Source organism: Perna viridis, chromosome 14, assembly GCF_037379345.1.
Source record: "Perna viridis isolate PV_CMFRI_1.1 ecotype Kerala chromosome 14, ASM3737934v1, whole genome shotgun sequence".
NCBI classification, from domain to species: domain Eukaryota; kingdom Metazoa; phylum Mollusca; class Bivalvia; order Mytilida; family Mytilidae; genus Perna; species Perna viridis.
Window position 1 is genome coordinate 9,032,561 of NC_142458.1, and position 15,278 is coordinate 9,047,838.

General features: G+C 33.9%; 1 protein-coding gene across 2 annotated transcripts in view; it reads left to right on the top strand.

Moving 5' to 3' along the window:
- Positions 1-15,278, top strand: part of LOC148598125 (NPC intracellular cholesterol transporter 1-like) — a 48,128-nt gene that overhangs the window by 20,220 nt on the left and 12,630 nt on the right. For both annotated transcript variants that reach the window (XM_088560433.1, XM_088560434.1), the window contains exons 9-17: positions 607-744; positions 1,128-1,310; positions 1,773-1,887; positions 7,227-7,354; positions 9,429-9,563; positions 10,809-10,898; positions 12,144-12,334; positions 13,088-13,212; positions 14,715-14,841. In XM_088560433.1, the coding sequence (XP_088416559.1) occupies positions 607-744; positions 1,128-1,310; positions 1,773-1,887; positions 7,227-7,354; positions 9,429-9,563; positions 10,809-10,898; positions 12,144-12,334; positions 13,088-13,212; positions 14,715-14,841 (1,232 nt within the window). The remainder of the gene's footprint in view (positions 1-606; positions 745-1,127; positions 1,311-1,772; positions 1,888-7,226; positions 7,355-9,428; positions 9,564-10,808; positions 10,899-12,143; positions 12,335-13,087; positions 13,213-14,714; positions 14,842-15,278) is intronic.

The window sequence follows — 15,278 nt, forward strand, 5'->3', positions numbered from 1 at the left end:
GCAAAACACGAATGAAAGTAGTCACGAAAATAAGTTGGGTTACAGTATGCAATGATTGTATACGTATACATACACAAGAAAAATTGCAACTTATATCTTATATGAAAAAAAATGCTATTTTATATCATTTACAAGTTCAAATCCTTATTCCCTTGTTACTATTTCACTGTCCAAGTTTTGGTAATTTGGTGATATGGAGCTTTGAGAATACTCAAGAAAATAAGCAAATTACAGCCTGTACCTAATGTTTTTATGAATTTCTTCTTAACCGCCTTTTGAAAAATCTTTGGATCCATTCTGTCTACATTTGCAAATAGAGTGATAAAAACCATTGAAAATGTATACCAATTTGCTGATGATGTTTTAAGTTTTTTGTTGAGTACATGTTACTGACTTTTGTGTTTTTTGTAATTTTCTAAAAACATGAATTCTAAGGGATGTATTCATTTCTCTCCCATTATAAGCTGAAATTGAAAAATGCACATGACTTTTTCCTACTGGGAGGTGATTAAATTTCTGTGGAGGTTTCCTGCCATTTTACATTTTCTTAGTATTTTACAGATTTTTATCTGGGTAATGACACTTTCAATTTCTTATATTTTTCAGAGATCCATAGAAGATGAACTAAATCGAGAAAGTAAATCTGATATATTAACAATATTAATCAGTTATCTCATTATGTTTGGATATATAACCCTCACCCTCGGGCAATATGGAGCCTGTGACAAACCAGAGAGACTTTTGGTAAGTCTGGTTTCGTGTAAACTATACTAAGCTCTATAGAATTTTATACATTGACAATATTAGTCTGTTCTAATTGTGTTTGGATATATAACTCTCACCCTTGTTCAATATGGAGTTTGTGACAAACCAGAGAGACTTTTGGTGAGTCTGGTTTCATGTAAACTGTACTAAGATCTATTTATAGAATTTTACACATTGACAGTATTAGTCTGTTCTAATTGTGTTTGGGTATATAACTCTCACACTCTGTCAATATGGACCCTGTGACAAACCTGAGAATATTGTTGTATTTTAAGCAAATGAGAGTCTCTATCAACTGTTCTTCAAATTCTACAGTATGATAGGACTAAGAAATAGTTATATTCCAGTCATTATAATTTCAGATTGATTCAAAAATAACCCTGGGATTGGCAGGAGTCACCATTGTGCTACTGTCTGTTGCAGCCTCTCTGGGAACCTACAGTTACTTTGGTGTACCAGCAACACTCATCATAATTGAGGTTGTACCATTCTTAGTCTTGGCTGTTGGTGTGGATAATATCTTCATTCTTGTACAAGCTTATCAGGTAAGTAAAGTTATATTGGTGTACCATTAACCCTCACCATAATTGAGGTGGTACCATTCTTGGTCTTAGCTGTCGGTGTGGATAACATCTACAGTCTTGTTCAAGCTTATCAGGTAAGCACAGTTATATTGGTGTACCATCAACCCTCATCATTATTGAGGTGGTACCATTCTTGGTCTTAGCTGTCAGTGCTAGGAAGTTACTACCTTGTGATGTATATTTTATTCTGAATCTTGCATTACTAGTCTGCTCACATCATGCAACAAAGCGAAGGTCATACTGAATTTTTACATTTTGTATAGTAGACGCAATTTTTCTTTAAACATTTAGCAGATTTTTATGTCACTTTATATGAAGGTGAGTTACTGTTAGATTGTGCATGAAACAAAATAGTTTTTGCCTGATGAAGAGGAATTCTGTATAAAAATGTTCTCTTTGCTAAGTCCTATGTTCTTTTTGCAGAGAGACAATAGACAAAAAGGAGAAAGTTTGGAAGAACAGATTGGCAGACTTGTTGGCCGTGTTGGGCCTTCCATGTTACTGAGTAGCTCTGCTGAATCTATTGCTTTTTTCCTTGGTATGTATATGTACACGAAATATTCTCATTTTGTACCATGAAAGTACCTTGTGTTCTTGTGAAAGTTGCGTGTCCATCTGTCCATCGTGCTGTCTGTTTATCCCCGACAGTTTCCAGAGGATAACTTGAGAACAGATCAATGAAATTTTTTTTAAAATACTTTGCACAGTTGTTAAGTACCACAAAATACATATTAAGTCATACTTTCTGTTAAATGAAACAAGTAGTTTTTCGAGTAAGGCCATTTTGAGGATTTCGCTGTCACCCTTTTTCACCATCATGTGTCAGAGTATGTTACACTGATGCCCTATATTATTTCCCTTGTTGTGCCAATCTGCTATGCCTTCATTTTTATTGTATACCTCCTATGTAACAACTAAATTTTCCTACAATTTCTTTTTGAGGGAACAAATATACTGTATGCGTATTATATCACAATATCTGCTTTGTTCAGTGAACATGTCTAAATCCTACCCTGAGTAAATCAAAAGCCTGTCTAAACCATACCCTGAATAAACCAAAAGCCTGTCTAAACCATACCCTGACTAAACTAAAAACCTGTCTATACCATACCCTGAATAAACCAAAAGCCTGTCGAAACCATATCCTGAATAAACCAAAAGCCTGTCTAAACCATATCTTGAATAAACTTAAACCTGTCTAAACCATACCCTGAATAAACCAAAAGCCTATCTTAACCTTGATTACTCTTGCACCTTACAGTATTGCCTGGGTTGTTTTGTAATAGCCGGCTCTCCTCGAGTATGTGAAATTTGTGTGTCCATCTACTCTACCTTCTGTTGACATGTTGTACACTAGATATCATATCCTACAATTGTTATAAAGAATACTCATCTTGATAGAAGAATCTTCATTTCATTTGTGTTACATGTTCTCCATGCTTTTCCTAGCAAAGAAACAAAATGTTCAAGACCAATAAAGGGGAGCATGTGCTTATCATGCCAGTGATACATTATGACCACATGTAAAATTTATGTCACTTCAAAATGGTGTCAACAAACTGCAAGATGTAATCAATCACTGGTTATTCTCAATGAAATGTTTATTTTATAAAGAATTTTTAAGACATGTTCGTTTTTTGGTAGGATTTGATTGTTCATCAAGTCTTTATTCAACTTTGCCAATTTTTTTTATGGGAAAGTGCATGTTCTGTCTCGATCTATATCACCCCGCAGGCCAATGGCCCTTGGGTTGATATTGGAGTCTCGGGTTGATACAGCAAGTGATACGGAGTTTGACATGTAACATTCAGTATATATTGTCTTTACATCTGAGTAATATATGATTTACACGTCTTCCAATACAAAGTTTATTCTCCAATGTCTGATAAGCAGTTTTGATCTGTTGTAGTGATTTGTTCACCTTTAATGATTTTGTGGTTAAAACTTGAAACCCAAACAGCCGTATATTTTTTTTTGCTGTATTTTGTGGTTGACACTTAAAACCTGAACTTCTGTCGCACACTTCAACACTATGCCTCTTAATACTATATGTATATATGTACATTACATAACATTTGAATGAGATGATGTTTCACCCTATTAAGACATTTAGTGTTGATTTCCTATTGATTTGTAGTCAGTATTGTTTTAAGTGCCAGTCTCTGTAAGAATCAGGCAGTGGATGAAAACATGGTATAAAAAAACTCCCACCATTTTGAAAGTTTGGCTTGACTATTTGTAACATCAGAATCTGAAGGAAAAAAAGACAAGATTTTCAATATCGTTTTGGTAAATTGAGTTATAATTTCATTGAAATGTACTGAAAATGAACATTTCAAGGGCAGATATCTGTTGAAAACCTCATTTTTCTAACATTCTGTGAGAAATTTTCTGAGCAAATCCAGTGATGCACAGATCAAATAATGGACTTTTCAGATTGGGAAAGTATTCAAGAGTGAAATTATATTGTCTGTTCAGTGGGTTTTGACATGCATGTTTCTGATCGGTGGGGTTATGACATCCATGTTTCTAATTTTTCCTATTTTGCCTGATTCTTACAAGACCTTATACATAAATCCAATATTTGTTTTACTGTGCAGTAATAGATATTTGATATATGGTTGTCGACCCTTATCAAAGTTTTTTTTCATGGTGAGCTCTTCAAATTGGATCAGTGCTTTATTCTTTCACATGTACATCTATTTCAATCAAAACGTGTTTGGGTTGACACAATTTGATATCAGTAATAACATTTTAAATAATAATTTGCCATTGCTAATTGATTATGATACCGCCATTGTGAATTATTCTGCATAGGCTTTACATATATAATGTTCAACCCGTTGAAACAATAGTTGGTCCGTTGATAATCTCCTACTTAACAGAATGTTAGAGTTTGTTAGATGTTATCAAAACTTGTCGATTAACTTTTCTTTGATAGAGTCAATATCAGTATGGAGAAATATCAAAATTTGACCACAGTTTTTTTAAATGTACCTAGCATTTCAAAAGTTGCATATCAAACAAAGGTATATAATTTGAAATAAAAAAAAAATCTATACTCAAAGAGGTATTTCAATTTCATTTCCACTTGAATCGTGGTTCCGTTGATTACTCTTTAACTGTATTGAATAATATATAGTGCACATTAAACAGATAATAAGAGGTATTTAAACATTGATCTTTTGAGGCATGCTGTGAAAAGGTAATTCAAATCTCCTTGTTGGATCACATAAAAATCTTTTATTTAAAGTTCATAAATTTCCGTTTATTATATAGATAGCAGTGATTTAACTGAATGTTTCCTGTGTAAAAATTTTTGATTATTCACACCATTAAATAAATTGGTAATCTCACTTTCTGACTCTCCTGCCAAAATGTCACAAAATATTACAATATGTATATCAATCCACCGTTCACAAAATTTACATTTTATGTTGAAAATAGCAATGAATACTTGTGAAAATATATGTAATAAATAGGACAATCAATTGGTTATCATGAATAACCAAAATATTATCACGTTTGCCAAGAATGCATATTACAAGTTCTGCACACTCATTAAATTTAGGCCCTCATGATCATATTTTGGTTACTCGCCGTTTCTGTTTTTATTATCTTATTAGCATTTTGTTCAATTATGAGAGCAACTGACATTACAGAGATCCATTGTCGGTTGGAATTATTAAGGAAGTAGACCTAGGGTGAGACACAGCACTTAAAAATCATTGGAACGTTTGTATTCAACATTTTACATCAATCTTATGTAGGCATCTAATTAACTTGGATTCATTTTATTCTGCTTCAAACGAAAGCTTGAGAGGCTTTGGTGAAATTGAGTATGATGCAAACATATCACTGATTTCATGAGTTACGTCCATTACCCTAGGTCTACCTCCTTAAACTTGTAACACAGTAATTTGTGTATGTAGAAAGTAAATGTGAGATTGATAAATTTTATTTAATTTTCATTAGCAAATTTTTAAAAATATTCTTCAAATATTTAACATCAGCATTAGATATCATGTGATCATACTATAACAGAACATGATTCTTGTAACTGCTTCTTCAGAAGTTGTGAATAACAAGACGTATGACTTTAGATACCGTTTGGTCATACTCAGAACAGAATTCTTGTAACTGCTTCTTCAAAAGTCATGAATAACAAGACGTATGACTTTAGATACCGTTTGGTCATACTCAGAACAGAATTCTTGTAACTGCTTCTTCAAAAGTCGTGAATAACAAGACGTATGACTTTAGATACCGTTTGGTCATACACAGAACAGGATTCTTGTAACTGCTTCTACAAAACTCGTGAATAACAAGACGTATGACTTTAGATACCGTTTGGTCATACACAGAACAGAATTCTTGTAACTGCTTCTTCAAAAGTCATGAATAACAAGACGTATGACTTTAGATACCGTTTGGTCATACTCAGAACAGAATTCTTGTAACTGCTTCTTCAAAAGTCGTGAATAACAAGACGTATGACTTTAGATACCATTTGGTCATACTCAGAACAGGATTCTTGTAACTGCTTCTTCAAAAGTCGTGAATAACAAGACGTATGACTTTAGATACCGTTTGGTCATACACAGAACAGAATTCTTGACCGTTATTCTTTTAAAGTTGTGAATGACAAGACGTATGGCTTTAGATATTGTTTAATCATACTCAGAACAGAATTTTTGTAACTGTTATTCTTTTAAAGTCATGAATAACAAGACATATGGCTGAGCTGAGCATAGAGTTCATTGCCTTTGGACTGTTTTTCTCTTCTTATTGTTGTACATTGCTATAGTATTTGTGAATGTTAGTTGTGATAGTGTCAGTCGTACAGTCTTATTTTAATTAGATTGTTAGTCGTATGTCTAGATATTCACTGCTTTTGGAAGTATTCTACCAAACTAGCAGATCTGTACAGTGCTTTGAGGATGGATAGGGGGATGGGGATATGGGGGTTAATGGGAACGAAATCTATGGTTGAAGGGGTTGAAAACGGTGGTAGAGGGGAAGGGGAAAGGTGGTTGAAAGGGCGGAAAATGGGGAATGAAAAAATACAGGAAGGGGTGATTATGGTTGGGAACAATAACCATGGGTAAAATGAAAGGGGTCAGGTATGGCAGGTGGGAGACGGTGGTCTAGAAGGAGGGAAGTGGGGATGAAGTGCCCTATCCACTCCCCCCCCCCCATTTACCAGACAACCATCTTTTAAATTTAGTGGATTTTATCCTCTAAAAAAATATAAACTCTAAGATGGATTGATTTGTAATTTAGTTACATGCAGCTTCAACTTGGTAATTTTTGTATGAAGTAGTCAACTTGGGTCTCAACTGTATCAACCATTCTCTAAATTTGGGTTTCTATTTTAGGAAAGATAACTGGTTCCATGATAATATGATGTCAGCATGCTACCCAATGGCCCCTGTGGTCTATTGTCATAACATTATAAGAGTGTTTGGATCATATAGTATTCCCCAAACATCCATGACGGAATGTGGGTACAAGTCTGTGACCTGAGATGACATTCCTGAAAATACCACAATGCTCATGTAATGGGAAAATTTATGAGTAGCAGCCCACACCATTTTTATGATATTGGTCTGATAACACTCTATGTGCATTGGCAGTGGATCCTGACATCATCATTTTTACATGTTAAGTGTCAGTCCCTGTAAGAATCAGGAAGTTGGTGAAACAAGGTATGAAAACCCCATCATTTTTATAGTGTGTTTGACTATTTGCACCATCAGAATCATAGCCAAAGGTATTTCCTTAAATTTCAGAACTCTGGGCATGGAAAACTGTGTTAAAAAAACATAGCTGTAGTAAAAATTCAATATTTATTTTTGATTTTTAAATAATTTTCAGGTGCTCTGACTGACATGCCTGCTGTGAGAGTTTTCTCCCTTTATGCTGCCCTTGCTGTTCTGTTTGACTTCCTTCTACAGATCACAGTATTTATTGGTTTGATGACATTAGATGCTAAAAGACAAGAGGTGAGGATTAGTTCCCTTGCATATTGCTACTCTAGCAAAACAATATTGTTTGTAATTAGGGAGCAGTATTTAACCGGAATCAAGTTTGAGTAAGTTTTATTAGGCTCTTTGTATTAAAGAGTAATCAAGAGAACCAAGGTTATAGTGGTAATCAAAAGAATGTAATCCATGGACAAAGACCAGACATGGAAAACAGACATACACAACAAAGAACATAAAGTAACTAAAATCATACATACAAAATATCAAAAGCAAATGAGCAACTCCGACTCCAATAAAAACTGGGAGCATGGACCAGGTGCACCGGTAGGGTAAGTGTCCTCTGCTTTTCTGAATCAAGTTTGAGTATGTGTTATTAGGCTCTTTGTATTAAGAATTCAATCCATCCTTTTTTCAACTTACATGTCACTCTACACAATCAGAATAGTATGAGGCATAACCTCAAATAAATTTTAAGGCAAGAATAAGACAAAACGCAAAATAATTGATAATAATATTTTGCCAAAAAATTATATATATACATAAATTGTTGTAATCGTATTCAGTTTCATTTATGTAAAAAGTTCATAATTCAAACAAATTAATAGTCCTAAAGCACTTCACATCCTTGTGACACAAAACACATTCTGCAAAAGACTTAAGAAATACATTTAGCAAACTGCTTATAAAATTATAGTTGTATAACAATTAAATTAGTGCTGTATACATAAAGGGTGGGAGGCTGGGTAAATTTAGATGTGTCTAATTGTGCGATATCAACCGAAAGTGAATAAATATTCTGTAAATTAACCAGGTAAAAAATTAACCTGGTGTGACCAATCATGAACATGTTCACTATGTCTCTAATAACAAACTTCAAAGAAAGGTTGTAAAAAATATAGAATTAAAACTTTCTAATTATCAAAAATTTACCCATGTTCTAGGAATATCTTTCTTGTAGCAAGACAGTTTTGTTTGTAATTGGGGAACAGTATTTACTTGTCAAATCAAGTCTGTGTCAGTGATTAAGGTTTACCAGTAGTGAAAAATTTCCAGGAATATCTACTCTGTAGCAAGACAGTTTCACTGATGTTTCCATCCCAATGGGGTTGTTGTCTCTCCGACATATACACCATACTTATTCTTGTTATATTGTATATAAGTAGGGTGTAAAAATTACGAAATACAAGCTGGTAGCCCAGATAACATTCTTGTTTCATATTTTATATAAGTTCAACTAAATTTTACCTGAAGGATTGGTAGCCCAGATCAAAATTTAATACCATGGGCTACTGGGCAACTGCCAATTTTTATCTGTGAAGTAGGGGGCAACACCAGAGTATTTGACTCTTGTAGTAGTTTGAAGTTGGAATATCTAAATATTGCAACACAATAAGCTCTGTGATGAGAACATTTGATTTTGTTGGATAAGAACTAGTGGAATGGCATGCTCTTCTTTATTTATTTTGGCATAGAGAATACAATGTACCACCATGGGTCACATTTCACTATTTGGCTGAAAACTGCATAGGTGTTAGCCCTCCTGCTTTTTACAGGAATCTCCCATTATTTTACCTTTTGACCCGCAAAAAAAAAGTCTCCCTGGGAGACATCAATCTCCCAGTTTCAAGAATTCCTCCTATAAAAACCTCCCCTAATTGAACGTTATTTAAAAGTCTCTGTTTTATTTAATTTATAACTTAACAAAGTATGTCGGTAATGTTGTCATGCAAAATCTCCAGCAATTTTATGATGGATTGCAGGAGTAAGTTTGACTAGGTTAACAGGTATGAAACTGTCTATAGATGATCTTACTGCTTGAATTAGATTGTATTTGTTTATTTCTGAGCTGAGAAAAAAATATTAGAATTGAAAATAATATTGCCACGACTAAATTAAGACACGTGAATGAAGTGGTAATTTTTATGCATTTGATACATATGATCTGCTCATGTCAAAATTAAGACAACAAAGTGATAAATTTTTTTTAGATTTGATCTGCTGTACCAAAGCACATGTTTTGCATACTGAAATTTGCAATACAAATGTATTTACATCATCAGTATTTTGGTATTCATGATTTTTTTCTCTTCAGGATTCCCGATTTGATGTGATTTGCTGTGCCAAACTATCCAGTAGTAAACTGGAGAAACAAGAAGGATGGTTGTTTTATCTGACGAAGACCTTCTATGCACCATTCATCACCAATGTGGTGGTTAGACCCATTGTTGTAAGTTCATTTAAGTAGCAGGCTTTGCAAGAATCATGCAAAGTCTGTAAAATGTGATACACCTCAAAACAGGCTTCATATTTTTATTTTTGTGATTAAGTTGCTTTTTATATCAATATGAAGAAATGTATAATTATTCATTCCAATCTGTCTGCTGTTAGGCAATGAGACACTTGACACAAAGTATGAATTTGACCAGAACTGAAGTGGTTACTTTTTTACCCTTGTTCCTAAATGATGCCAGTCAAAACCTGCAAAATCAATCCCAAACTTCTTGTGTCTCCCTTATTCTTACTTAACAAACCCAAAAATCTATCCTAGTCTCCTTTCGTGGTATGGCACCTTGTAGTAAAATTAATTAATATGAGATCCATTCACTTTCACTCAAGTTATTATACACATATAAGGAATATGTATGTGTCAGGTTTCTTTTTGGCCCTTATTTCCTACCAAGTTCAAGTCTTAACCCCCAAGTCTTAATCAAAGTTTTTACCCCCAGAATCAATCAAAGTCTCACCATTGTGACATTCCTATGCTTTTACATAGTTGTATAGTTAAATTCTGTGAAATGCTTGTTTTAGGTCCCTATTTGACCCCTATTTTAAAATGGTTTGTTCCATATAATATCATCTTCAAAATCAATACCAACCTTCTTTTTGTGGTTTGGATTTTATAAAGATCAACCAACTATTTCTCAAATAATGTCATGAAAACCAAGTGTAGTAAAAAAGGTATGGTTCTACCTATGAGCTACATACGAAGGGAGATAATCCAACTCTGATTTTTTTTTATAAACATTATTGTCTGTGAAAATTAAAGCAATTGTCTTAATTGTTTTTATAACCACTTTTGTCATTTTGATGTTTCAACTCCATGAACTCTTGTTGTCTTAAGTTTTACAAAACTTGCGTAAAATTTTCTTGAAAATTGAAGTCTAGGAATTTTCACATTGGTTTGAAATGTGGTATCCAAAACAAAAAGAAAATTGAAGTAGAAATTTGATAGGCCTGGAAGCCTGGACTTACTTATGTTTTAGATGAATCCTTAGTTCCAGTAATTTGCCCTTGTTTTTTTAACTTATCTTAGCCCTAATGTCATTGATTTAAGAAATGACTTCTGTGTAGTGAATATTATAATTTGTAAAAGCACCTGAAAACTCAACCATGTTTGTAAATTCAAGTGATAACATTTAAAAGTAAGTTTTCAACTTTCAAACGTTCTTTTATTATGATTTTATTTTTGTAGGTTATCATCTTTGTGTACCATTTCTGTGCCAGCATCGCATTATTACATAAAATAGGGATTGGATTAGATCAGAAGCTGTCGATGCCTGATGTAAGTTTTTGGCTGTTATACCCCAATAAACAAGTGGATTGTATACTGGACTTACCTTATCTGTCCATCATTTATTCCATCATTCTGTCCATCCTAATTTGGTTACAACTACCTTGGTTCCCAATGGATGGATTGATATGTTAAAAGCTATTTTAGTTGCTGTCTGATATCAACTTCCTGTCAAATGGGGGTATGCCATTCACAACAACGCCTGCAACTTCATGTTTTTACCTGTGTCGCCTCATTGAAAGCATGTTTTAGCAGCTTTTTTCTTTTGTCAGATGAACTAGATGATTCATTCAAAAAGTTAACCTTGAAAATTCAATGTCAAATGTTAAAAAGCAATTTTCCTTTCTCTTATCTTCCCCTATACAACTGAATGGAATGTATAATGTAACTTTCACAGAATCTTAATTGCCGTGTGAACATCATATATAAGATTTTGATTCAAATCAATTATGCGGTACTTCCTGTTTGACAGCTTTGATCATATTTTGACCATATGGCTTCTAGGGAGGAGGGCAGTGGCATACTTTTAAAAGTGAGCTTTGCTCACAGTGTTTTAAAAAGGAGCCATGTTTTATGATGTTTTATATTCTAAAAAGATCATTTTATTGTCAGTTGAAACTTTGCTTTTACTTTCTAAGGAGGTAGACTTTGGGTAAAGGAAATAAATGTAGAAATCAGTATTATGTTTGTATCATATTAAATTTCATGAAAGCCTATCAAGCTTCCATTTGAGACGGAATAAAATCAGTCCAAGTTACTTTGACACTTACATGAGATTGATGTAAAATGCTGAATAAAATCGTTCTAATGATTTGTAAGAGTTGTGTCCCTTACCCTAGTTCTACCTCCTTAAGTACAAGTCATTGTAAGAAATAGGAGAAATAAGAAAATTCTTACAGTATACTTTCATTGATAGAAGTCTTCACTCTTCAAAATTGCTGCTTTCCTATTTCTGCATCATCACTATAGATATTCGGACATTTTTCATTAGAATATTCAAAAATTGATGTTTTCGATGGAGTTATCTGCCCTTGAAATGCTTATTTGAAATGCATTTCAATGAAATTATTACTCATTTAACAAAATTAATATGGGAAATCTTGCCTGTGTGGCTCGATTCTGATGTTAAAAATAGTCAAATTACGTTGTCATAGTTGTAGATTATTTCATATTATATTTCACCCACTGCCTGATTCTTACAGAGACTGGCACTTAAAGTGATTTTTTTTCTTCCAGGATTCCTATGTACTAAACTATTTTGGGAATATCTCCGAGTACCTCCATGTTGGCCCTCCTGTATATTTTGTTGTAAGAGAAGGACATGACTACAAATCATTAGCTGGTGAGAATTCCATATGTGGTGGAAATGGATGTCCGCAGGATTCTCTAGTAGGACAAATTTATACAGCTAGCAGACTAGCTAACTAGTAAGTAAAACTGTCCCTTAACTCAATGAGTTTTACTGGACAAACAGAGGACACTTACCCTACCAGTGCACTTGTTCCATACTCTGTAAGGTTTTAGTGAAGTCTGGATGCTCATTTTCTATTTTGTTCCTGTGTGTATTCTTGTAGTTACCATTTAGCAAATATTTTTTACAGGGTGCGTAAAATGCCAAAATGAATCCTGCAAAATATTTTCTCTGGTACTTAGTGCACCACATAGCATCTGCATGAATTAGAAAAGTCAGTCATTTTTTTTTGCCTCAAAATCGCTCAATTTAACAATTCATCAAATAACTCTCTTTACTATACCAAGTCATTCACTGAAATAGGACTTTTTAGTATACTTGCCCAAATCCAGGAAATATAAATTTGTATTTGAAGAACCTGCAAATTCAAAGAAAATAAGGGTTGGGTGCATTGAAGTTATAATCAGACATCTTCTTTCAAAAATTAATCGCTTCTGCGGTCTCATGGTAGCATGTTCAAATTGAGTGAGGTAGGTCTTAGCACATGGCATGTATGGTGACAGCTGGTCGAGAATTGAGAATAAGGTACCTGAGTAGGATAACATGCCTACTACCGGGCTGTTGCTTTTGTGAGCTAGCACAATAAAAGTCTGGCTCTGCATGTCAATCTAGTATAGCACTAGTTTTGTTCAATTGATCAAATGTTTTCATCCTAAAAAAAAAGAGATAAAAGCCAAAAGTGATCAATCAATATTTCCAAAATTTGTAGCACCTATATAGCCCAGCCAACCTCATCCTGGATAGATGACTATTTTGATTGGTTGAACCCTGGTGGTGACCCCCCATGTTGTAGACTGTATAACAATGGCAGTTTCTGTCCAGCTACAGATCCAGGTAAGGGGAAGTAACTCCTTAGATTATGGTCTCACTTACCAATTCCAGGTCAAGTGGCCACCTTCCTTCCATGTAGTACCAAAACACACTGAACCTAGATTTATGCATTGTAAGTGCATAATTTGTGTGCATGCTGATCAAGAGTAGTCAAAATAAAGCTTAGAATATGTAATTTAAAAAAAATATATGTGATTTACTACAGTGGTGTATGAATATTGTTTATTTGTGTGAGTAATTTGCCTTCATGCTGTCAGTTAGCAGAAAAGGTAAAAATGTGGACTTTCAGAATCATTATGCAAATCAATATTGTGAAAAATTTTTATGATCATCATACCATTAGCATTATGATTTTGAAAGCTTTATTTTCCAAGCTTCACAGTGGTATGCAACATTAAAATGTCATTTGTCCTGGGAATTCACAGTAAAACTTTGAAAATTACTTTTTTAACATGTACAGTAATGGAAACATTAGAAGTGGTTAGTGATACATGTACCTGTGTTTTTATTAGAAGATAACTCTTATGATAACTTTCTCTACAACTTTTATGATTTCATTAAATTAAGTTTTCTTGAGGTTTTTTCATAATTTAGTACTACTATATCGTAAAAAAATATAGGAATCTTTATTATACCCCCGCTCCAAAGGAGGAAAGGATATACTATTTTACCCTTGTTCAAGAAATCTATGAGTGATGGCTCACTAGTGATACCCCCCACTTTCAGTCATGAAAAAATATATATACAGTCTTCAGTAATCAAGTTGTAGTCGTATTTTTTAAAAAAATGAATCCCATCATATGTCATACCCACAGGAAGAATGTGTTAAAAGTGTTTAGCCACTGTGATGAGTAGTTGCTGTGAAAACTGTGACAGAAAAAAGTGTTACGGATACATGGACATACTGAACAGTGGAAAATCTGATAAGGGTTAAACTGTATTCCCCCTCTCCTTCAGAGCTGGGATATAATAACCAACAGACATATAAATTGTGTAAGATGTAAGATGTATGTTTCACCCAGCAAAATATATATATATATTCATTCAAGTCATCTTGTTAACTATTTCCCCTCTTGGTGAAATTGTTTGGACTATTTTCCTCTACGATAAATTTCACAATAAAATTTCCCGGACTTTTTTTTCTCATTCATTTCATTGGTTTAAATCGAATGACGTCACGGGAGAGAACGTGGGAGTTTTTATAGTAGGAGGTTAAATACCAAAGCTGCAGACGACAACAAAATGTCTGAGGGATGTAGGTTCACTTCCCTAGTTTTTCAATGTAATAAAACACATATTAACTGGATGTGAGGGTAGTGGCTGTTTTATTGTCCCCGAGGTACTAAATGCTGTCCTCAGCATTGCTATGGACAATACAATGTAGTAAGTACCTTGGGGACAATTACCCTCAAAGCCAGTCAATAAGTGTATAATACGCCACAATGTATAGATATCTGTGATTAAATTAACAGAGGGTATTCATAAAAATGTTATTTTCTTTTCAGTAAATAAATCTTTAAGTAGTGGTTGTCCTGTCAACAGAATGGCCAATGGTAGACCTTCAGTGGATGATTTTATGAAGTATTTACCAATGTTCCTTAAAGACAACCCTGGAGTCAAATGTTCCAAAGGGTAAGACAAAAATAGTTACCTATTTCTGATTTTAGTCAATGCATTTCCTTATAATCTCAATTAGCTATGCTATATTAAGCCTCCATTTCTTTCATAGTTCCAAACTTAGTAGAAACCCTGGGGTGGAATGAAATCACCTAATCTGAAAACCAAAGCAATATTTAAGTAGAACTCCAGATAAGAATCATGCAAAATATGATTCATGGTAGGAAAGCCTACATTAAGATGTTATAAAAAATTGAGATTTCCATTTCTCTTTCGTCTACTATGGACTTGACATTTTAATGAGCAGCTCGGTGGGTGTTTCTAGAAGAGCAGAGGATCTTACCCTACCGGTGCAGCTGGTCCATGCTCCCAGTTTTTAGTGGAGTCCGAGTTGCTCATTTGCTTTTGTTACTTTGTCTGTATGTTTTTAGTTACTTTATGTTCTTTGTTGT